General features: G+C 37.6%; 1 protein-coding gene across 2 annotated transcripts; it reads left to right on the top strand.

The window, feature by feature from the left end:
• The first annotated feature begins 2186 nt into the window (after positions 1-2186).
• LOC149796207 (uncharacterized) lies at positions 2187-22945 on the top strand. 2 transcript variants are annotated; one of them, XM_089966157.1, is made up of 4 exons: positions 2187-2267; positions 13715-13777; positions 16695-16924; positions 19442-22945. In XM_089966157.1, exons 2-4 carry the CDS (start codon positions 13732-13734, stop codon positions 19634-19636), a joined length of 471 nt encoding a protein of 156 aa, XP_089822283.1. In that variant the 5' UTR covers positions 2187-2267; positions 13715-13731; the 3' UTR covers positions 19637-22945. The 2 variants fall into 2 exon arrangements, with proteins under 2 accessions (XP_089822283.1, XP_089822282.1); XM_089966156.1 differs by lacking the exon at positions 2187-2267 and adding an exon at positions 12871-13273.
• The last annotated feature ends 1908 nt before the right edge of the window (positions 22946-24853 follow it).

The following is a 24853-nucleotide window of genomic DNA, read 5'->3' as shown; positions in this document are numbered from 1 at the left end:
AGTATGACACTTTTGCTTTAAAAGATAAATGCTCCTCATTTCACGAGCGACCATCCTTAATTGTGAGCCGTGGGTAGGCTCGGTGTGTCTTGGCTCATATTTGCTCTACATGATAGAGGCAATAATGTGTTAAGAGTACCGTTAAATACAAACTGTTATGCATATTTAATTTGTATTGTGTACCTGGCCGTTATCATCATAGTAACTGATGGTTGTAAATGGAGTTAATTCTTACTTGACTATTGTCATAAATTAAGTAAACAAGATGTTTACGTAACAAATGTCACAAGGTCATTCGTGCTTGCAATCAGACTAATCCCAGTACTTTTCCATTGGGATGACTGTTTTGTCTTCATGACACTATATCAGGATATATGTATAAAAATAATATTTGGAAAACAATTATTATTTCATGTTTAATATCAGTGTTGGGGATTCTGTGATCAGAGTTGTTGTGTTCAGATATAATTTGAGATAAATTATATGTTTAAATTAATCATTGGAATTACGAAGTTCTCATTGACTTTTTCGACTAAAATACTACTATGGTACTATTGAGAACTAATCCAAACACATTCTTGATTTCATCATTGTGGTACATCAGGACATTCAAGATTACTGGAATTAATTCGGATTATTCTATACTTTTGGACTTGTGATATAACATTTAGGATTATTCAAGATTTAATTCAAAATATTGTAATTGTTTTGTTTTTTAAATTTTCACTGTGTATTTTAGGGAAATATATCGTCCTTTGATTTTACCAAACCTGTTTGTTCGCTTCTTTCTGTTGCATAATTTAAGAGCTACAGTCGTAACAACAACAAAAACAACACTTAAAACCCCCCATAATGTGTTACATGGGCAGAGGTCTGTTTGTTCTTTACTTTATTTACTGCAATATAACCACATTACTGGCTATATCATGTTGTGGAAATTGGAACTATTTGCCTATCCCAAGAAAACCGAGGCAGACGACTCTGCATGACCTGGGCGGGTACTGAACCCGCTACCTTGGATTCAAAACCCTAGCTTCTACTGACTAAGCTTTTACGGAAAACTACTGGGTAGCATAGCAAAGTATATAAGAGAAACAATGCGTTTGATGATCAGCATACAGCCATTGACTCGGGACTTACTTTGAAAGATCGGTGAAGAAACTATATATATATAATCCCTTCCAATTGTCTGACTATTAAACGATTCCTGTCAGATTAAATTGGTCACAGATCCGTACCGAGAGATCAGTTTAGATTTACGATATATTATGATATATTTTACTATTTTTTAATTTAATAAAATATGTTATGCATTTATATCTTACCGGTTGTAAACCGCATCAACGTGAAGTTGGAACATCATTTCCACTATTTAAAAACAAAAAGAAGCAACAAAAAAAGACACACAGTAGATAAACAGAACATGACGCTGCGTTTCATTTAGATTCATACTATTTATGGAAAACTAGGTTGGACAGAATTTTCTAACAGTACGGTCATATTGAAAAAATAATTCTGCTTTTTTAGAGTGTTCGAACACATTATTTCTTGGTTATATCCAACCTGTATCCTTCGCCTTCGTAGTACATACCATGAACGACACATATTTTCGAGCTATACAATTCATGATATCGACCAATGAAGGCAGGAGACTCCATTTAGTGCTGACAGGCCTTGCATGTAATAAACTTCCACTTCCTTCCGCTTTTTGCCGGTAACACATTATTATTATTATTATTATTATTATTATTATTATTATTGATATTCTTGTTGCTCCTGTTGATGATTTTGTTGGTTTTTTTTATAATACCATTCAGCATAATGGTATGATGCATCGCGTAACTAATCAACGGAAGCAAACTTGTTTGATAGTTGGTTTTGTCTTTAAAGAAAACGTAACGTTGAAGGAGAGGCCGTCTTTATTTACATAGTACAATCCGGAAATGAAACATTCGTGGATTTTAATCTGTAGTGAGACATTACAGATTTCATAATCTTCAATACTAATGCAGTGTGTGTGTGTGTGTGTGTGTGTGTGTAATAACAATTATATTCAACCCTCCAAAAGCTAAAGGTGAATTTTTGGTAGTTATATAGGAAATACACAAAAGGAGATAAAGAATTGTTTAGTTTTCAGAGAGCGTTTAACAGTCTGTATGAGCTAAGTACATGTCACATTACTCATACTAACGATAGACTTTCCCTTCCCTTGATATAATTCAGCGGGGACGGATCTAGGAATTGCGTTAATGGAAGACATTGTAAAGGTAAGCAGTGCGTCTGTTTGATTACCACCCATCCCCGGCGTGGGGCGTAGCCCCGAGTCGTTCCTGTATTTTAAGTGTTTCAAGGGCATAATTTTAACCATCCTACGGTTTAAAAAATCTTACTTTAGGAAACGTTTTTGCTGTTCTGAGTTCATTTTTGGGGAGAGGAATGGGGTGGGGCGCTATCTACGCGTACCTGATTCAATTGATTAACATTTAACAAGAACTATAGTGTCTGCTTTGTATTAATGTGCACCAAGTTTAATAAGATACAAATCACAAGATAACGTCCATTTTATAGGAAGGGTGAGAAAATTGCCAGAACAAGAAAGTGGGATGGTGAACAATCAGTCTGATTAAAAACACATCTCCGCTGTCCTAATCGGAGTTCTGACGAAGACCGCTTAAGGGTCATGTTCTGGTGACCTTTGAATTAGCCAACAGAAATTCAGCTTTCAAAAATCTGAATACTTAAATTTTCAACGGAAAATGCTAACCCTAGAGTCTATAGGAGAATGCTTGATAATAGTATGCATAATTAATTTTAATACAAATCATGCTATCATACAGGTTAGAGAAGTTTGAATTCGTACTCTACGGAGACTCGACCCCAGGTCCGCGGATAAACGGTACCCATTGCCTTGCTCGCACACACAAGTTCATATTCCATCACGACTAAGCAAACATCACAAAACAATGATGCCACTAATGATGCTATATATGTAGATAAAGCTTAACATCAAATTTAGCTGAAATAAAATAAAATGTGAATGCGCGAGTGTTCAGATGCCAGTGGGATATTAATTGTAAGTTAATCCAAGTCTTGAACAATGCTGAATATTATAGAAAAATATTGATCATCAGAATTATCCATGATCTTGCTGAATTCATGTTCTGCTAGCGACTTGGTTGGAATCTAACTAAACTTCTTTGATGCGAATGTTAGTAGTATATGGGGATACTTTAGCGACAATGGAAAACTACATTACAGACCCCTTGAGAACGTTTAGCGGCAATACTTTTCAGATCACCCTGGGAACGTTTAGCGACAAGGGGAACATGGGGAATATTGGGACTGTATAGCGACAAGAGAAAGTTGGGTTGATGTATAGGGTAGCGGGTAAGTTCAGCTAGTCAGTTGGTAGCGGGCGGCAGATAAGTTCAGTTATTCAGCGGGTAGCTGGTAGTGGGTAAGTTTAGCTAGTTCATAAACTATTTTCTTCTTTTCCTCCACCAACTTCTGTTTTTGCTCTCCCACATTTTTCTTCTTTTCTTTCTTCTCCTCTTTCTCATTCTCCTCATAGCCTTTTTTCCTTTTCTTATTTTCATCTTATTTGTCTATATTTTCATTCAAGGCTCTCAGCATCCCTTTATGTTTGTCAAGCACGGACGTAAAGAAAAACATATTATCTACTATCTACACAGAAGGGAAGGATAATAAAAAACAAATATACTATCAAAAACCCCAATAAATACTATCCACACACGGGAAGGAGAAAAAAATCAAAATATCTACTATCCACACAAACGTAATCGAACGCATACATGCCCCACAATATACTAATGAAAACTCCAATATCTACTATCCACACACGGGAAGGAGAAAAAACCCACAATATCTACTATCCACACAAATGTACGCGAACGCATATAAACCCAAAATATACTATGAAATAACCCCAAAATCTACTGTCCACAAACGGGAAGGAGAAAAAACCCACAATATCTACTATTCACACAAACGTACGCGAACTCATACAAACCGAAAATATAATATGAAAAAAAACAAAATCTACTATCCACGCACAGGAAGGAGAAAATAAAACCACCATATCTACTATCCACACAAACGTACGTGCACTCATACAAACACACACTCTACTATCCACACAAACGTACGCGAGCGCATACAAAGACACACATACCCAATCACATCAGTAAAGGAGTGACTCGGAGTTTATAATCACACTACTCAGTGAAATTGGCAACTTGAATAGTCTCTCTTCTAGAGATTTGGTTAGCCCTGAGAAGGACTTGTTTTGGAACTTTAAATACACCTGGCTAATGCTGGCATCTCCCAGGCCTGGCCCCCTCATACGCAACGTATACTCCAGTCCTGATCCCAATTTGCATTTGTTATTGGGACCGCAATGGGGGGGGGGACTGTCCTCATCATCCTAGTCTTCACTTTGTGGGATAGTGTAGACTTCCCTCTGTCTTATATTTTGCAGTGGGAGATGATGAGTTCTCCTTATCTCTGGCTCTGGTACTGGCGGCTATAGCTGACGTTGTTTTCGTTGTGGTGCTGGTTTTCGTGCTGATTGTAGTGGTGTAGGCGTCGTCACCTCAGGCTTTACCTCACATAGAGGTCTCAGCATGAGGTAATGCAAAATTCTTTCTTCCTTCTCTTTCTTTTTTTCCTCTCCTCCTCCTCCTCTTCTATTCTCGCACTTTCTGCAATTGCCTCCATAGCCAGTTCGTCCAGGAGGCGCCTGTCATACTCCAGGTGCATTTGGAGTTCCAAGAGTTTTGTGATTCTGCTGTTTTTTACAGTTGATTAATCAACGATGGGTAGCCATACTGACGAGCACTCCCCTTTATATTTGTCAAGCACGAATGTGAAGGAAAATATCCCCCTGATACCAAAACGTACAAGACCCATATCACCCAAAACAAATATAAAACGCTTGGACCTAAAAGAAACACTCACTTTCATTTTACTAAAATACGCTATTTACAAACACAAACACAGAGACTATTTGACAAGCTACGGCCAGGAAGTGTGGATAGACACACGTCTTTTTGACATAAAACAAAGAAACTAAGTGCTTATAAACACAGTTCTATTTTTTAAACTTACTAACATAAAATTGGCAATTGAATTAGTATCTCTTTTCTAGAGTATTGGGGTAGCCCTGAAAAGGGACGTTTTTGCAGATGGAAAGTTATGGCAATCTTTTATCGTCTAAGATTGCGCCCCCGTCTGTCGGCAGGCTTTCCCACTGGATAGCGCCTGCTCCTTCGGAAATAAAAGGAGAACTCTTTCTTGTCTACACGGCAGTTCACAAATCCTCTGTCTGGTGCCCGTTGTTACTGTTGCTGCTGTTGCTCTCTCTGCTTCTGAAGTCTGTTCTTCACCGTCCACACTTTTATTTCTTTCTTGATTTCCTCTCTGAAGACCTCTCCTATCAGGGCTTCGACCACTTTCATCATTCTGACATTTTCTATCTCTTTAGTCCATGGGCATCAGGCTCTGCCTGACACGATGCAAATTCACGTAGGCTTCGTTCAGTTTAGCTAAATTAGAAGCATCTTCATAGGTCGAGGGTTCAACAATGGATAGTCAGACTGCAGATTGCTTCGCTTTATATGGTTCAAACGCGGACGCCATAGAAAACATCCCTACAAATTTTGTTGGATCGGAACGCTATGATAGTTAATTTTAGAGTGAGGCATAAAGAAATGTCAAAGAGCAAGTATAATGATAAAAATTGACACATTTTTCAAAACACAACCTTTTTTATTCAAATAACTAACAACCAACAATTAACCATGAAACATTTTTTCAAAGAAACAAACAAACATTTTTCAAACAACAATCTATTTTGGATAAGGTTGACAACGTTGTGAAGCTAAGCTAGACTGCCACTGATGGAAGTCATTGGGCCATTGACGTACACTACTTTTCCTAGCTAAAGACAAAATATAATCATAATGGTCACAAAACTATCTGTCTACTTTATGATCGTTTCTAGAAGAGTTACGATCAAAACAATTCACTAAATGCTCTAAATTCATAAATTCGTCAATTCAATCCTGACTTTTTGCTTGAAAATGTCTGACAACTAACCATTTCTTTGCTTCGTCTCAACACTCTGAGACAAGAGGGCGTCGATGTGATGGACTTCTAAGGCAATGAATGGAGGAGAGGAATGATCAAGCAAGTCTTTATACCAGTGATGCAACACGGCTTCTTCCGAGATGAGACTCCAAGCTTCGTCCAGATATTCGTCCAATTTTTAGTCTTGACTCAGCATCAGACATTTATCGTGATCGTATTGACATCCATAGCAATCTTTCTTGATCAATTCCGTATGTTTTTTCTGCCAGGAATTTGGCAAAACAGGAGACTAAATATTGTTCTTGTTCTGGCCATCTGGACTTCATTACTATGTCCTCTTCGTCTTTGTCTTTGGGTTCTACTTTCACGGTATTTTACATTCCATTTCCATAGATTCTCCACCATTCAAAGAGGGGTTACAGTCTTCCATTGCTTCTAATAGTCTAGAATGACTTTTCGCAAACTGTGCTTCTATCGTATTATCGAATTTGACATACAGGATGACGTTCACCGTCTCAGGTAGAGCTTTGGCAAACTGAAGTTCCACACGAATCTGACCGGATTTTATAGGATAAAAATGTCCCTCGTTGCTGCCTTGGTCTGGAGTGAAATTAGAAGCCCACAAAGCGTAGCCTCCTGCATAATCTTCGTACGTAATGCCATGACTGGTGTTGGTTCCTAACTGTCCGGTCTCTTCATACAGGGATAAGTACGACCTCAAGTAATTCATCTTGGCACTTAAGTCAGGTTCAAAGGGTCTGGTACACAAGGTCTTGCCATCGCGACTGACTTCCATCTTGGACACCTCGTAGTGCTGAAACTCTAAAGGACTGTCATTACGCGCTCCATTGAAGGCTGAATTGCTAACGATACTATTGATTAATTGCTTGGGTAACTGTCCTTGGAACAGATGATCATCGATCATGGATCGGAGTCCATTCGCAATGGTGAAGGTTTTCACTTCCATTCGTATCGGATACTTGGCGGTCGTTCTGCTCAAAGTGTGACTGATGTCGTTTCCCATTTCAGTTAACACATCCACGCGTCGCACAAAGAGTCTGGCTTCCTTGATGATGGTTTCGTAATCGGCAACACCAGCCATCACATGGAACACTGTAGTGCTGAGATTGAGTCTCAGGCGAACATCTCCGCGGTTCAGCAAATACTTCTCCTGTAATCACATGTCCAAATGCAATCAGTCCATCAGTTCTAAACTTCGGCTTCCAGCAATTCTTTTTTGACGTGCTTTGAATCCATTATTGGTGTAATCTTTATCTGCCACCTCATCAAACTTGACCGCTGTGTCAGGTTTCCATGCCGCGCAAGCATCCAGATGGGTGTTTTTTGGCTTCTTTTCCATACATCAAGAGATTTTCCAGATACGCTCGATAAGGGTAAGTATTCAAGCTGCTTCTGACCAGTTTACTATTAAAGTACTAATCCACTTCGCTGAACAAGGAATGCATGAAACTGTTGACAGGAGCTACTGTCTCATCGGCATTAAGATAGCTACCATCCGTTTTGTTCACTTTAACATTCAGGTACAAGTAACTGCTGTTCCGATCGATGTAATCTTCGGGCTATCCTTTGATTTCAAACTTGATGGGAACGGAGGCCGTCAAAGAGGAGATAGGGTGAAATTCGACCCATTGGGATTCATGCATCGTCATCATGGTGAGTGGTATGGCAAGCAGATCCAGTTCCGACTTCGAACAGGTGCAAGACTCTCGGTGCATCATTTACTTTCTTTCTGTGTGATTCTTTTAATCATCAAAAACGTGTAAGTCTCGGACAGTTCTTCTTTTCTTAGTCTTTCTAGCTCTGGGGATGTTAAGTCCTCTGGAAGATGTCTTCGTCGTATGTTTCTGCCTCGGCCTTCTTGTGGCGTCAGGGAAGCAGGAAGGCCTGACTCGGCACCGTCCAGGGCATTCATAGGAGTTTCTCGCCGACCCAAAATCTCTTTACCCGTTTGAAGCAAGACATTTTTGCCTGCTCTCAAGAAAGCTTCGTTAAGGTTGTGTTTGTCGATGATGTCATTTTGAATAAGTTCTTTGCAGTATTTCAATGCGGTATCTTTCAAGGCTTGCAATCCTTGTGTCACCACCGGTTTCAAAACAGGGGCCCCCGAACGAAAGGCCAATTTTAAACATCTCATAAACCATGTCCTCGCTGTCGATGGACTCCTCGGTAGACCGGATATATGACTTACAACTCGTTAGAGAATCGTTTTCTAAAATGGAGCTTCACCGTGACATTCCCATAAAAGAATGGAATATTTTGTCCCAGAGCAATGTTGTCAGTGTCGAAATTGTTGAGAATGTACAAATTCTCGGTAAACGTGATAGGTGTTTCCACCTTCCTCGTCAGTGGCCGTGGTAGAATTACCTTTGAAAGGAATGACACGCAGTAACGGTACGGAGGTGTGTACAATCACGTTATACTCCACCACATCGGACTACTACAAAGATCAAACTGAGTCATTCGTTCAGTTCTACAGGGGATCCAAGAGCCCTGTAAAAATTCATATTACTGTTGATCTTCGGGCTCAAATTATGTGCTACCAACTGTGGATGTCCACCCAAAATGTTAAGAAACTACCATTAAACCCGATGAACAACGTTTCAGTATTCTAAAATTTTACCAGTAGGCGACGAGCCACTTTATTGTGCTCAATCGTAACACTTTTTTGACTCTGTTTAGGGCTTTGCCAAACGCTGCCTCGAGCCTATCAGCAATATTGTCCAACAAATGTTCACCGCTAAAATAATAGCCTGGCGGAATTTTCACAGTATAGATGCTTAATAACGGATTGCTTGCTTACTTTGTGTCACATGAAAACCCGATTTTATTAATCTCTTCTTGCAATTGGACCTTTAGGATTTCGACTTGGAAAGTGTTTTGAATTTCAGCAATGTCTTAATTTTGTAGGCTAAATCATTTCCACCAAAGCCACTTCCCAATGGGCTTCGTGGTCCAGTTGGATGGACTTGGCCGTGTAACAACACAAAATATTGCTGACAAACACCTCCAAGGAACAGTCACTGGGTAACGTTAAGTAAAATTGGTTATTGTTGTTCATAATTCCAGAATTATGCTGTCCGTGGGGTCACTGGAAGTCAGAAGAGTGTCTCCGCCCAAAATGTTGTTGTTTGGGGTTGTGACCTGCTGGTGTGGTGGCTGATGTTGGACTTAAGACTCCCGTTGTTGTTGGACGCAAGACTCCCGTTGTTCCCGTTCGAGGAGTATTTCAGGGAAGGACGGGAAGAAGGTAACCGACGCAACTGCTCAGTAAAATGGTCCTCAATTGTTTGTCTCCTTGTTGCAAACTCAAATTGGCAATAGCAGCACCGATGACACAATACACCACAATGATATGGCAGAAAAAGAAGATTTGCGCTTTAGGCACACGTTCTCCACACCATACCCACAAGGGTTGCTTTTGTAGATCTTGCAGAGAAGAACTGGGTAAAGGTTTGGTCGCGGTCGTAGTAGCAGCTGAGGCTGTGTTGAAGGACATGATGGTCACTTCTTTTTATAGTCGATAACTTGCGAAGCGTCGATCCAAGAATCAAAACTGGGTGAATATCCTATCCAACGTACTTTGACTTCTTTGACACATCGTTTTCCCACTTTTCGGGTTTTTCGTTCGAGAATGCTTTCGATTTCGTACACTTCGTCTTCATATTTTGTCACACGTTGTAATTCGGGCAAGTAAAACGTTCCTTTTAACACTTCCCCGTTCATGTCTTCCAATTAATAAACAATGGGATGATGGCTACGTACTCGTTCAGTGACACAAAACAGTTCGGTGGTCCAGTTCGATAAGTAACCTTTGTCGAAAGTGCGTTTGGTTTTGCCAATGCACACCAATTTTTCCTTCTGCCAGCACTCCACCTTTTATGGGGACAGTTATCGTCGGGAAAGTACAAAAAAGGCTTTCAAAAGCAGGCACTTTTGTCGGGAGTCATTTCTTGGGGGGGGGGGCACATCCGATGCTTCGATGGTAAGATTGGTTGTACGCCTGGACAAAGTGCGCCAAGACGTCGATGTATATGGGAGTGTGTTGATGCGTAAAATATTTCCACATGCGTTCTTTCAAGGTGCGTTGAAAACATTCCACGATGCTGGCTTTGGTTTCTTTTCGCATTCTCGGTGGTAAAAAAATGAATGTCACGTTTCTTGAATTCTTTTTGGAAAGCTTGGTTCAGAAACTCGTTGCATTTGTCGGTTCCCCATGGAAGATGGTGACGACCACTTTGTTTTAACACTAGTTTTAAGGTTCGCACTAACTCACTGTTAAAGTCAATGGCACGACCCAGGCAAATTTGGAAACGTCTTGGTCACCGGGGGTAGTGGTGGTATACTTTTCATCAGGGTCTTAAAATCTTCCAGAGTCGGTTGAGATGTTTCTTCTACAGTGATCTTGTGAAAGAGTTGCAGTCGTTGCAATAGTTGACCGTACCTTTGTGTTTTTTCTGTTTTGGACAAGTCGCAATGATCCATCAACGATTGCAATTCGTGTTGCAACTGGGACATCTCGTTCAAATGAGGATTCGGAGGCAAATGCGATGTCCGTTGTTCTTGCTAACAATGGCATTCCATGCATCGGTTGTAAGGCACTAAAGCCCGTTTTAGTCCCTTCATTCGATTCCATAGGTCACGTCTGAGATCTTTTCACTCCAGAGGTCCCTTTTATCTTTTGGTCTTTTTGTCTTGGACCCATGGGTAAAACACATCCCAAAAGTCCCCCCAGCATGGCCCCCGCTATTTATTTGACAAGAGGTATTACAACAATTCTCCGCGTTTTTTGATGGATGGGTATATTCTTTTGGACCATCTGCCGCAGAACTTGTCGATGTTTGGCTAAGCATTCTTTCCTGTGTTTAGACAAAGGCATCGCTCCTTTCAAGACATTCAGACAACTTTCGCTCTTGGTATCGATGACATCTTTGGAGGCTGTTTGAATGAGTTGTTTTCATATGGTTGAAGTAGCTTTGGACAGAACTGACAACATGTCCGAATGTTTGGCTAAACGAAGAGGCAGTCCTTTTCTTTTCTTTCCTTTTTTAGTTAGAGAGTGATGTGCACTTCTTTTAGGGGACATCTTTTTGACTCAGGAGCAAAACAAACACTGATCTCCATCCTTTACCGCAGGTCATTTTTATACTGGAATGCGTCGGCACGGATTGTTTTTAGGTCGTATCAACTTGATGACAGGCGTCACACGTCTTGGATGGGTTCGCAACGGACTAAATAGGAACAGTTCCTGCTTGGACATATCCAGTAAACTCTACAATATGCCTGATCTCTCTTGGACTTTGATTTTGGGTCAGGTACATTGTGAGCAGCTGCCACTGCTGCTAAAGAGGAGGATGGAGGAAAGTTTTTGTTGACGTAGGTTTCCGTTGTTTCATCAAATGGGGAAGAACAGTTGTCAAACTGAGTTTTCGCAGACATCACCAACAACGGAGAAGTGGAAGAACCTGAGGCTACTGGAGACGCTGTCACCGTCGCTGTAGGTCGTTGCTTCTTGCGGTAAGAAGCTTTTATGGGGGTGGGTGTCCTTTCTGTGAGCTTTTTTTTTCCTTTATCTGTAGGCTTTTCTTTCTCTTTTGCTGTGACCTGGTCTTTACACCACTTTTCTTTTTCTTTTAGGTCCGTATGTCTTTTTGGGGGGAGCAGCTTCTTTCTTGGGGAGACCTTTGGGGGCATTTGGATCCCATTTTAAGAGGAAGCGAATGATGACACCTCCAAGTGAACCGCTACTTTCAGATTTGAAAATGATTTGCCTTTTGGTTTGAGTGTCAATGCGAGGATCGGCCAGTTGCATCAAGGCTACTTTGTTTCTCTTAAAAAAGCGTTTGGTTTGATGTGGAATGTGAATGATGCCTTCCAATAATTGACGTTCTGTCACCATAAACCATTGTAAGACTGGCTTCTAATACACGAGCACGTATTTATGGATTTTTTCGCGACGGATGCCCTACGAGGCACGAATCAATTTGACGGGAAGATGAGACTGAAGGGACGTCGTGTTGACGAGGTGTGTTTAATTGGTATAGTTTATGAACTAGCTGAACATACCCGCTACCCGCTATTATATACAGTAACCCGTCTTTCTCTTGTCGCTGTACAGTCCCAATATTCTCCATGTTCAATTCCCTTTGTCGCCAAACGTCCCCAGGCTAATCTGAAAAGTCTTGGCGCTAAACGTTCCCAAGGGTGTGTGTGTGTGTGTGTGTGTGTGTGTGTGTGTAATCTATTTTCCATTGTCGCTAACATATCCCCCATATACTACTAGTGTTGCTAAGCAATAGTAATGTTCTTCTAGGGATATAACTCTCGAAGCAATAGTTAGAACCCACTCCTTGTCGACCTTACTTGAGACCTTATGGAGGTAAAGCTTCAAAGAAAATTGATTGAAATCAAACAAACGAATAAACAATTATGAATGCAAGAATGTTTCTCAAATCAGATAAATGCTTACACAAAGTGGATCAAGTGCCATAACTCTTTTAGAAATAGTCAAAAACTCTTCATCGCTGAACTCTTTGTAAATCTTCCTACGATAAAGATTCGCACTGAATTTGACTGAATTAAATACTACGTGCAATTGTTGCAATCTTGACAAGATCGAAAATTAATTCCACGCCAATCAAGGGCAATAACTCTTAAAACTGCTGACTAGATGTCATCGTTATTGAACCTGTCCGAGTTGTTGTCTAGTTGTATCTTCACAGCAGATTTGTTTGAAATCAAACAAACAATGTGTACAGTAAGTGCATGTGTTCGCACGTTTGTGCTCTGATGGACGGACAACCGGATGCTGGCCATTTCTATTTCTCCTAGCCTTAGAGGCGAAGGAGAATAAAGTCTAAGAGAGCATGTAAGGTTAGATTTTTACTGCTCTCTCTTTTGGGAAGTCGATCGAAATCCCCAACCATCACCAGCTCCATGTTTCCTTAAGTCGACAACGATTATGGTGAAGAGAAAAACATTGTTTAAACCACTTACCACTTGACATGTGATAAGTGTCACTTCGACTTATCTTCTTCCTTACACGACCGGCTTCATATACAAATCCGTTATTGTGATATTCTGCACTGAATATATACCTAAAAGAATTTTACTTGGAGCGATTTCTATCAGACGCAGAATTATAGAGGTAGGTACAAAGATATTTAAGCAATGCACATTTACAACTTGTACATTCCCATTTTAAAAGTAACTACTAGGGGTTCTTTTTGTTATATCTATCAATTACTTTCCCGATCAATTACTCATCAGCAGTTGTAGTATTAGTATGCGTTTAAAGAGAGCAGGTTTTTCAAGAAAGTAATTATAACAAGTTAATGTCATTCTGTTTTGATGGATAAATAAAAAAGGATATATAGAACAAGAGACATATTGACAATATATATGTATGTATATTCAAAAACCATTTTCAAGATTTGACTGCCGATTACACTAAAATTTAGTATTTACACGTACATACATTTGTATGAGTAAATACTACTATATATATATATATATATATATATATATATATATATATATATATATATATATATATATATATATATATATATAATTGTATTTCTCTTAGTCATCCAGATTTAAGCGATGATGTTGACCACGAGCAAAGGCAGTACAACATATCTTCTTAATAGTAAGTATGTTCTCCCCACTAAAACATTATACTTGTCATGCTTTACATGACGTACAGGAAGGAAACTGGTGTTTGGCAACGCCCCATTCGACACAGTGACATACATTGCGCGATAAAGTCATAAATCGTGTTTCTTCGTGCAAAGCATATGCCTTGTATATGAAGAGAAATGTATACATAGAATCTATCAAATGAAACTCGCAGCTTCCATGATTTACATTAATACTCTAAAGTTTTTTTCTCATAACATACCAACAACAACAAAAACGACAGTGATACTAATACTAATAATAATAATAGTAATAATAATAAGAAGAAGAAGAAGAAGAAAAGAATTATAATAATAATGACAATGAGATTCGTTATCGCATCAAAAACCAAAGCTACTGCCACACCATAACTTCCGTCAACATTGTCATCTTCATAATCATTTGATCATATTGTCATTTAAAAGAAAAACCAAGAACATAGCTAAATTACAGTTTTCAAGAGAGTGATGACGTACTACCTATGCGCGATGCAAGCACGTATAAGACGAGTTATCGACATTAATACAAAATGAGTTACCTCCCATTTCATACTTACTGACGCAAAGTACATGCATAACAAAAAGTTCGTCACAAATTGCATAGATTTATTTTCCGTTTCTTTCATGATTCTCCATCACACCGTCAGGAAATAATTTTCAGCAACTGAATCTCATCCATGAAAGAAATGCACTTTTTTAAGTTTTTTTTCTTATTTGCCAATATCTTCACGGTTTCCTCGAGCATTCGTGAAAAAATCCCTATGACGCCACATAACAATGTGACGCTTTCACAAAAATGGAAATTTTGGCTTGATAGCTGTGAGAAACGACGGGACAAAAATAGGAACGAAACATAAGTGTGTGTGTGTGTGTGTGTGTGTATGTGTGTGGAGGGAGGAAGTCAAGCCATGGGTTCTATCGAAATGTTGATGATTTTACGGAAGCAATGGGGGTGATATTTCCTCTTTATAAGATATACTAGTAATATATCAGCAGTTAAGTTCTCTCTCTCTCTCTCTCTCTCTCTCTCTCTCTCTGACAGAGTTCTCCAAATAGTATTAATTTTAGAAAAAAATGCATTGACAGTCAGAATACCTAAAATAATGAAAGTAGCCATATATAGTAAATTCTATGTAAAAGCTAGATGGATAAATTTATGCCAAAATACGCTAAAATGGTATCATGTGTAGCGTCATGCTTGACAAGTTCTAAATCTACAAACTTGTACATATCCTTAGAAAGTAGTTCTCTGGAATCAGTACTTATGACCAAAAACAAATGCTAAATGCCTGCTCTGATATTTCAAAATATTGAGTATTATGCCATTTGGATTGCAACTGTGGTGTCTTTGAAATTGTATTTCATTATTTTCATCAGTTATGTCCTTTCCATGGCAATGGGTTGCGTTGGCTTTGACACTGTATCTCATTATTTTCAACAGCTGTATCCGTTGCATGACAATGCGTTGCGTTGGCTTTGACACTGTATCTCATTATTTTCAACAGTTGTATCCGTTCCATGACAATGAGCTACGTTGGCTTTGACGCTGTATCTCATTATTTGCAACAGGTGTGTCCTTTCCAAGGCAATGAGCTGCGTTGGCTCTCCAGTACAAGTATTCTCAAAACTTGTGAAGCAAAATAGTCAAGCTGAGCCAGATAATCCTCAAAAATCAGACAGGACACCTTACAGTAAATCTAGGTCAGTGAGAATCAGCAGTCTTGAGAATGGATTAAAGTTATGTAAATCCTGAATGTTCCATGATTCTGAATTTCTCAACTTTGTCCGCTTGGGTTCGAGTCTCAGTATGTGAGAAAGCTTGCAAGTAGCTTCCACAGAGGCGATGGTTATTCCCGGTGTTTTTCTCGGATTCTTTCTCCAACAAATATACTGTCCGCCATGTATAAGCGTACCATGTTCTGAAAAGAGATGTTAAACGGACAAAACCGCAAAACTCAAATCCTCCCTCCTAATGAAGCTACATATGACATTGGTTTATGCTGTTGGGGTTTCTCTGTATGGATTTTAATACCCAGTTTCTTTATATTCACTGAAGATTTTTGTTGATTGGTTGTTTGGTCTTTAACCGTACTTTTAACACATTATAGATTATAGCATTAAGCAAAGTAGAAACAACGAGGCAGCTGACTGGAGCTGGAATGGGCAAGTAGAAAACTCTTAACACTTGGATTACGAGTTAGACAAATCCCTTATAGACAGACATTAATAATGGTTGGCCTGTGGTATATCTTCTCTTGTTGAAACAAATGATATAATTCTTTCACCTTCCCTTGCGTTACATATGTGTGCCTTTATACTTGCCTTACTTTTTCAAATGGGTATGTTTTATTTATATAAAGGCATCACAATGCCGAATTATTAGCGTTAATGGAAGTTACTTGTAGAGTTTCTCTTTATTACTGCAATCAAGCCTGAAATTTATTTATTCTAAAACGCCAAACCAGTATGTATCGGCACAGGAAGGTTTCGACCAGCCGTGCTAAATGTTCACGAATGTTTGAGAAAACTGGGAATGTGTAGGCAGCTGGCATATAATATTAGTTACAAAATGTGTATTCATTTTTTTTTTATTAGCTCGGTGCGGAATTTACCAAAGCTTAGGTATACCAATATTGTTATACCTTTTAAATAATTTCTTTGTCTGCCTGAGCGTTTTAACACCGGATGCCATGCAAATGTAATGTTTTTACACTATGCGTCATTTCTTTTTCCGAAGAATTATGCTCTTCGCCGATACGTGCATGCGCGGTAATAACATGGTAAATGTCCACTCGCATAGGAAAACCTTGTTAATGTTCTTTCTGTCGTTTTGTTTTTTGTTTTTTGTTGTTTGTTTTTTTTTTTTTTTTTTTTTTTCTTTTTTTATAGAAGCCCGTGTGACTCCCAGTACCAGAATGTCGGAAACTAATCAGGGAACTCTGGTCATGTTCTGCCTCGTTTTCACACTTACTGTAGTAGCCGGAATTGTTATCTGTCTGCACAAGCGGAAAAAGGCAAAGATGGCCAAAAGTCGGCATAATCATCATCAATATGAATATCATACTGCTGTTCCGGTCAAAAAGACGTACTCTAGATTTTCTCAGGTGGATGAGGAATTGGTTTGTATAAATAATTGTTTTGCCGCATGTTTTACTAATAAAGAAATTAATCATTAATCCATTTTAGTCTTCGCAGGTATATGAAGATAGAGACGGTAGAAGTCCCTCTAAATTACACATGAATCGAATTTCGAGTTTAAATTTCATTACCATATTTTTTTGACAATTTATCATAGTAGAAGACATCCCTTTTTACGCATGTCCATATGAACAAACGTTCACCAGCTATACAAACAATATACCGTCGAAAGCATGCAGTCGATGCATTATGTACACCACACGTGTGTTGATAAATAGGAAAGATAAAAAGAAGTCATAGTTCATGCATTAGTGTTTGCTCACGTTTCTGTTAAAAAGAATTATAATTGACAGAAAGGCATTAAATATCGGCACATGTTTAAGAGGATCGCCGTCTTACTTTCACGCGCGAACCCTGGCGGTCAGGTTGAGGGATATAAGCTTCCAATAATAACCACGGCTCCTCACACTTTTACTGTAAAACCACATGTATAATTGCAAGTTACTCTAATATGACTTTAGTAAACAAGGTCGATGCCAGGAGAGGCTGTTTGACAGATGAAATCAGCCTTGTTCTGCATGGTCATTAAAGTAATTTTTGTGTTGAATTTGAGAGTTGGATAGGAGTGTTCAGTGGATCGCTGTGAAACCTGGTACGCATTATGGGCGTCATCCAATCAAGGCCGGCCTTGGGTTTACTGAACCGATTTTGCCCAATAGGACACCGAGCTCACAAGTGCCCCGCGCGTTAGTAATTTTGTAAATATATCTAAATAAGGAAAGTAAATTAAAAGCGATAGAAGAAAATTTTAAGTTCAATATCATATAAAACTTATTTAAATGTTTATTTCCAAATGCTGTGCTTACAGGGGCCCCGGCTAAAATGATCCAAGTTGGGCCCCGCGATTGCTAAGGCCGTTCCTGCATCCAATCTGCAGTGGTATAGTGCTAAACAAAGATTTGACAGAACACAATAAAGAAGTGAGGGAACGCAGGTTACTTAGATATTAGATGCTGGGAGGCAATAGCGAGCGCATAAAAGGAAGAGAACGCTCAAAAAAAGGAAAGGACTGTATGCGCACGTGTTCCGATAGAACTACACCCCTGCCAATCTGACTGAAATCAAGTACCGACAGTCTTACGTAGGACTGTGATCTTACTTTTAATCAGACTGTGTCATCATCTAAGAATGTTTATCATGGCCACTGATTGTCCTCCATTTTAGTCGAAGTTATTGCTCCTTTTGTGACTAAATGTAGTTTATACTGTAGTTTATACTAGAATCGTTTGACCTCAGCTAATCTCTCTGGACTGATGTGAAACTTCATGCATATTGCGGTCGTCATTTTAAAAATGCACAACTCTGTTCCCCAAACTGTCGTAAGAGTTAGAGTTACCACCCTTTCCAACTCACGTTTAAAATAAATTTGTGATTTAACTGTGACACAAGTCACACGGGTCGTATATGCATTCTCAACACCGACTATTTCAGTAATGGGTGTCATTTTTTTAGAATCTGATTCTGCATACATTTAAGTGGCAAGTATTCACATCATTTGGTTCTCGTATACATCCAAATTCCTATGGAAGGTCATTACTTAGACGCCCCGAGAGGTGCATACGGCAAAATCAATGTTATAGTACGTATACATTTTTGAACGAAATAAACTTAAATGTACAATCCGGATTGAATGTCGCTCGCTGTGATGTCACATAGAAAGCTACTCATTTTGATAAACAAATTCGTACTACCCTTTTATTTTGACCCAAGTTTACTATATGGCCACTATTGTAAAAGTCCATATCAATCGATTTTTTTTTCCATCTGGAAGTTTCTTGGTGACAGTTAAGGTGCAGATCATTTAATAATCAGAATTAAATAGACTTTTGTTAAAGAAAATTAGTGTATAATTTTAAAAGAACAATTTATATTTAATTTAAAATGAGTAAGTGTGCATGCATGACCCATGTTACTTCTACTATAGTCTTGCAATTTTTGACGAATTTCAGCAAGATTCTGCAAAATATTATGGTTGCTATCTGACATTGAACATCACTTTTATACTTCGATTTTCATTAGAATGCATTGACTTTGCTAGTGGAACTAGTCACGTAGTTATTGAATGATTTAAGTGCAACGTCTTCTGAAGGTGTGCTTTGTGTTGACCAATCACTCTATTTCCACAAATTTTGGTAAGCAATGCTCTTTACTACTTGCAGCTGGAAGCAATTTATCTCAAACTCATTTTCACCATGGGTGTTGCAGGTGGGATGTTGAAGAGATGGGACTATAAACATTGGCTGCCAATTTCTTTTCTTTCAAATTCTGTGATATTAACTCTTAAAACTAACATTTTTACAATGATTGTTTTAAGACTACTTAAAATGTTTGTTACTGCTATTACCTGTGCCTTTTTTATGTTTAATGAAACTTTTTTTCAGGAAACGCTTTAAAAAGCGTGTCGTAAGTACACTATACCTTTGATTCTTTTTTTATAGACATTTTGCCGTCAGTCTTCCATGGGTGTGGATGACGATCCAACTAAATACGTCGAGTTAATAAGATATTCGCGGGGCAATGAAGATCTGGGCTCAGAAAATCCTACAAGGGCGCAAAATTCGGAAACAAAGACGACAGATCCCTTTCGCGCTCCAGTCTCACAACGGCCATCTTATCTAGAGACGCCACTGTAGTTCAAAGTCACGATGCACTACGTTGCAGGACGATGATAAAAAAACAGACATTTTCCGGTTTGATGGTTGTTTGGGAAATTTCCGTTAATATTACGTGACACTGGTAAAAACAGCGGGAATATCTGCCATCATGATTTTATATATTATGTCTCCGTACAATAATGAAAATGTTTTTAAACATGTACAACGGGCACACATAGTTACAGTTTATGCCAGTGCCGGATTAAGGCATTGGGATTAGGGCATTACAGAGCCTTAAGCACTGAAAATATTATGGTGCCACCCCATCCTACAAAATGTGAAACTAAAAAATATTATTAAAAGTAAAAAAGAAAATACCATTGTTGCTATCATTCCAAATAAAAATACTCGTTCATGCAGATCGAAATGGTCATATATAATTCATTTAATTTGATCATCAACAATTTATATGAATTGTTTCTGGCGCCCCTTTGGGGCTGGTGACCTAGGCACTTGTTTAGGGTGTCTAGTGGGTAATCAGGCACTGGTTTGTACCCATATCAGAATCTGGTACTTAACCGATGTTGTGGTTTTTTTTTTTTTTTCCTTTGAGCTAAACCCAGTTTCGAAAAATTTAAATATAAGGACAAATATAGGGACAAATCCTGGTAGCCGCGGGCATCTTCCTTTTAGTGTTGACAAACTCATTTTCCGAGATTTCTTCAGATAGAAGATTTACACAGAGTCCCATTATCACTTGTATAATAAATTATTTTCAAAAATATGCTATTTATATAGAACGGTTCCTTTATCTTTCCTAGCTCATTAAACCAATCAATTTTATCTTCAATACGGCCAGTTTATGTCCTTTTTATATAACACTGTATGTATGTATGTATGTATGTATGTATGTATGTATGTATGTCGCTTATAACTAGATCAACAACAATACAATATATACCTGATCTATCGTCCCATAATATGTCGACAGATCACGTTCTACATTGTCTGTTCTACTTATTACTCGTAACAAACTGCACTGACCCCGATCTGCCGGCGCATTATGCAGTTTGCATTTGGACTCGTCTTATTTATAAGCGGGTACATACAGTATGTATACATGTAAACGGATAATTCCATCATCAGTTTGTACGTCTATCAAAAATATTTCTGTCTAATATTTGGTATGCCTATGACAAAATGTAAGATTATCAATATGAATAACTTGTGGTATTATGATTATTACTTTTATCATTCTCTCTCTCTCTCTCTCATTGTGAAAGATCATAACATTAATATGTATCATTTGTGACTATATTTATTAATTTATGCTTAGAATTAGTCATTGGTTAGTTTTCTATCCTAGTTATACGCTCCACGTATAACAAGAACAACAACAACGACAACAAGAAAATAGAAAGGAACTACTAATAGCAATCTCCACAATTTTGAAATAATTAGCTACATATATATATATATATATATATATATATATATATATATATATATATATATATATATATATATATATATATATAAACTAGACCAAAGTACTTATAACCACTTCCACAATTTGTATCCCTCATAACCACCTCCACAATTTGTACCCCTCGATTCTGAAATAATAATACCTCTCTTGAAATATATATATATATATATATATATATATATATATATATATATATATATATATATATATATATATATATATATATATAACAGAGAAAAATACACCGGAAGTACTTATAGTCACATAGTCATCTCCATATTGTTTATTCTTCGTTTCGAGATAATATTGCAAACCACTATGTTCCTTGAACTGTCACGTACTAAGCTGAAGCTAAGTTGTGGTTGTTTTGGGATTTAACGCCATGTCTCAGCGCAAGATATGTTAATTCATGGCGGCCAGTATAACCTGTGGAGGAGGAACTAGAAAAACAATAAGAACCACCGACCCACGGGAAGCTACTTGCAAGCTTTTTCTCATACCCAGAAAGAAGAAGTGTGATACGATTGGTTGAGGACAATAAAGAAGGACTCGGTGGTTTTGTTCGCTGGATCCAGTTTTATCAAGATCTTTAATTTAATCCACCACATTTTGAGTAAACGTTGCTTAATTACAATGCCTCACCTCTTAAAACAGTCCTGCAGCTTAGAAACAATTTGGATTTATATTCGCTCATTGGATCATTGAATGCAGATTTACAAACATGGGTTGTTTCGTCACACAAGGTACTATGAAAATGGGTACTACGTCACACAAGGTACAATCAAAATTTGTAAAATAGTCTTCGGTCGTACTTGTGTCAAGTTTCTTACCTTATGTATTGTGTGGGTTGACTCTCCTTTCTGAAGTCTATTCAACAAAACATATGTAAGAGTCTGACTAGTTATGTTCTTGCATACTGAAGGAATATCATAATGGGCGCAATCTCGATCTGATTTTATTATTTACTTTCAGTAAAAATTCAATTAAAGTACGATGTGTTTCCGGATCGTACACAAAACATTGCACATTATTGTTGCAAGAGATTTAATATATTAAACACATCATATCCCCAAGATAATGACAAGCCTGCCTAGTTAGTGTACAACATTTTTAGTCGGTACAGATGGGGTTTAACAAAAACAAAAGACTTCTATTTGTACCTTGCACTCATTGAACTTCAACAATATCCCTGTGACGGTAAGCTCACACTTGTAGGTAACTTTCATTGAAAAAGCCGATTTACGTAATATTTTAGATACTCAGAACCATTCAGAAACGTTTTAATCTCATAACTTGGTATTATTTATAGTGGTAGGAAAAAATAGTTTGGATAGCATGGTGCTTGGGGTGGGGTGAGATCTTTAAAATGTTTAAAATGTTCACTTTACATGTCGTGTCATAGTTTTACGGTCTCTTGGTTATATCAAGAATTGGTGATGACCCTTGTAAATCGTTCGAATGTAACTTTAGAACATGAAATACATCTCCGGCAAAGACATGTATTGTGTTATTAAGCACAAATCTTTATACAAAAAAATTGTCATGATTAAAAGTCTAAACATTTGCTCCCAGTTGTACCATTACAAACCCAATTGTACCATTACAAAAGGTTCAGGAAGTCTGAAACAACCCTTCAGAGAAAAAGACAAGTAAACGCACACAGATTGTGAGAATTGGTTCAGATGAATATGTAGATGTGCTGATGAATGTAAGAATGTGCGATGTTGCAAACAATTCTGAATCCTTGCAGTTTCATTTCATAATATTTCTTGAAAATGTAAATTGTTTGTATATACTGTTTCTCTTTGATTATTCCTCTATTCGTATACACATTTCACAATAAATGTAAATGATACAGCTGTATTTGTTTGTTGTTTATGCTAAAATAGCTTACACTTCCTTTTCAACATGTATCCAAAAACAGTGTCTTTATACAGCATTCTTAGAAAAGCCAATAAAGTAAATGAACTACTTGTATGTACTCGCTTTCTAAGTCGAGCACAACTGCAAACTAAATAGACTCAGATCTGGCATCAGACTGGCAAATCTAGAGCTGTACAGCTTCTTAAGAGTAATCAGTAATACGATCAACATAGATCCGGGTCTTCCGGCGCATTACGCATTAGTCATCAGTATTGAAACGCATATATATATATATATATATATATATATATATATATATATATATATATATATATATATATATATATATATATATAAGCCTCTTCTGACAATCGTATACTCATTATTCCCACTATGAATACAAAGTCATATGGACAGTGTTCTTTTGCATACCAGGGCCCAGCAACGTGGAATGAATTGCCCACTGAACTTGGACACAAAGTCACAGTGATCACATTCAAAAGGGCTCTCAAAACTCACTTATTTCGACTGCAAGAACAAACTTAAAGACCTAATAATATTTCCTACCTGAATATTCTCAGCATGTTTTTTATTTTTTTAATGTTTTTCTAATTTCAAGGTGTTTGTTTTTGTAATAATAGTATTATATGTTTTTTATTTTATCGGTGTTGTCTAATGTTGTAAAGCGCTTAGAGCTTCTAAAGATTAGGCTGTATACAAAGTCCTCATTATTATTAGTATTATTATAATATATATATATATATATATATATATATATATATATATATATATATATATATATATATATATATATATATATATAAATCTTCTATAAACGGACACATTATCAATTTTATTAGTCTGAATTTAATATCGAGAATTACTGATTCTCTTTAAGGCAATATATTTAAACCTGAATTGGTAATATGTTCCACAAAATAAATCCCACTGTATTAAGGTTCTGTCTGAGGTAAAATGGACAGCTGGACATAACAGGTACAGTCTCAAACTGTATCACTATCTTTTGTATACACACACTTGTATCTGAAATCGACTGACCTACATATGTCGCCTGTGACCTGAGGTAAAAAAAAAAAGTTGTTTTGTTCAGTTCTGTAAATCACACTATTACAATGCCATCCTCCAGTTTCTGGGATTGATTAAATTTATTCAGAGTTGACAAAAGCAAGCCAACATGGCAAGCAGAATACCCGTTGAGAGTTCGAAATGTGATAATTACAGGCTTAAGAAACTTTACGCACACGATAGTTTACCATCGCACGTTTGGGCTTGGTCTTGCGTCAGAACAAAGAACTCACGCACGACAAAATTGTTTCTCATAGGCTAATTACATGGGGTGATTTTGTTGTCAATTATTCCTTTAAATGACATCCTGCAAAACTGAAAGTCAGTTAAAGGAATCATCAAGAACAACAGCAACGACAACAATTTCTACAGCAATAAATGCAAACTAGTTGCTTGTATCGAGTGAACAATGCATATTTTTCATCCGTTATTGTCACGGAAGAAGCAATTTTCTTTTGATTTTAAGCTCAAACGTTTTAGTTAGCAACATGTATATTTCCTATGGTATCTAGCGCGATAGTGTCAGTTGTTTATCGTTTGTTTTACTGTGTTGGTATAAGGTAGTGCGGAAAAATATCAGTAATAACATAGTTTCCCGTCCTAATTCAATGCAGAAAAGCACATGAAAAAAATTAAACCAAAAACTACGTAAGATTTGATAGGTGGCAATACTTACCACTGGATCAGACAAATGACCAAAAGATAGATGTAAATTTCTTGCTTTTTATGTCTATTGACAGTGATGGAGAAAACATTTGTCATAATTGCTCCAGTGAATTATGATTTTTTTTTAAATTAGAAAATCTACTTATTAACGG

The sequence above is a fragment of the Sinohyriopsis cumingii genome, chromosome 7, assembly GCF_028554795.1.
Source record: "Sinohyriopsis cumingii isolate HCF-2022 chromosome 7, ASM2855479v2, whole genome shotgun sequence".
In the NCBI taxonomy this organism is placed as follows: Eukaryota; Metazoa; Mollusca; class Bivalvia; order Unionida; family Unionidae; genus Sinohyriopsis; species Sinohyriopsis cumingii.
The sequence above is the reverse complement of the archived record's forward strand: the minus strand, read 5'-3'. Positions and strand labels throughout refer to the sequence as shown.

What these genes read in the sequence shown, in the direction of transcription:
- LOC149796207 (XM_089966157.1), top strand. Translation starts at nt 13,732, where the DNA reads ATGATGTTGACCACGAGCAAAGGCAGTACAACATATCTTCTTAATA. An exon ending in TACAACATATCTTCTTAATA is followed by an intron (nt 13,778 to 16,694) that starts GTAAGTATGTTC and finishes CTTTTTTTATAG; the next exon opens with AAGCCCGTGTGACTCCCAGT. An exon ending in CTCAGGTGGATGAGGAATTG is followed by an intron (nt 16,925 to 19,441) that starts GTTTGTATAAAT and finishes CTTTTTTTATAG; the next exon opens with ACATTTTGCCGTCAGTCTTC.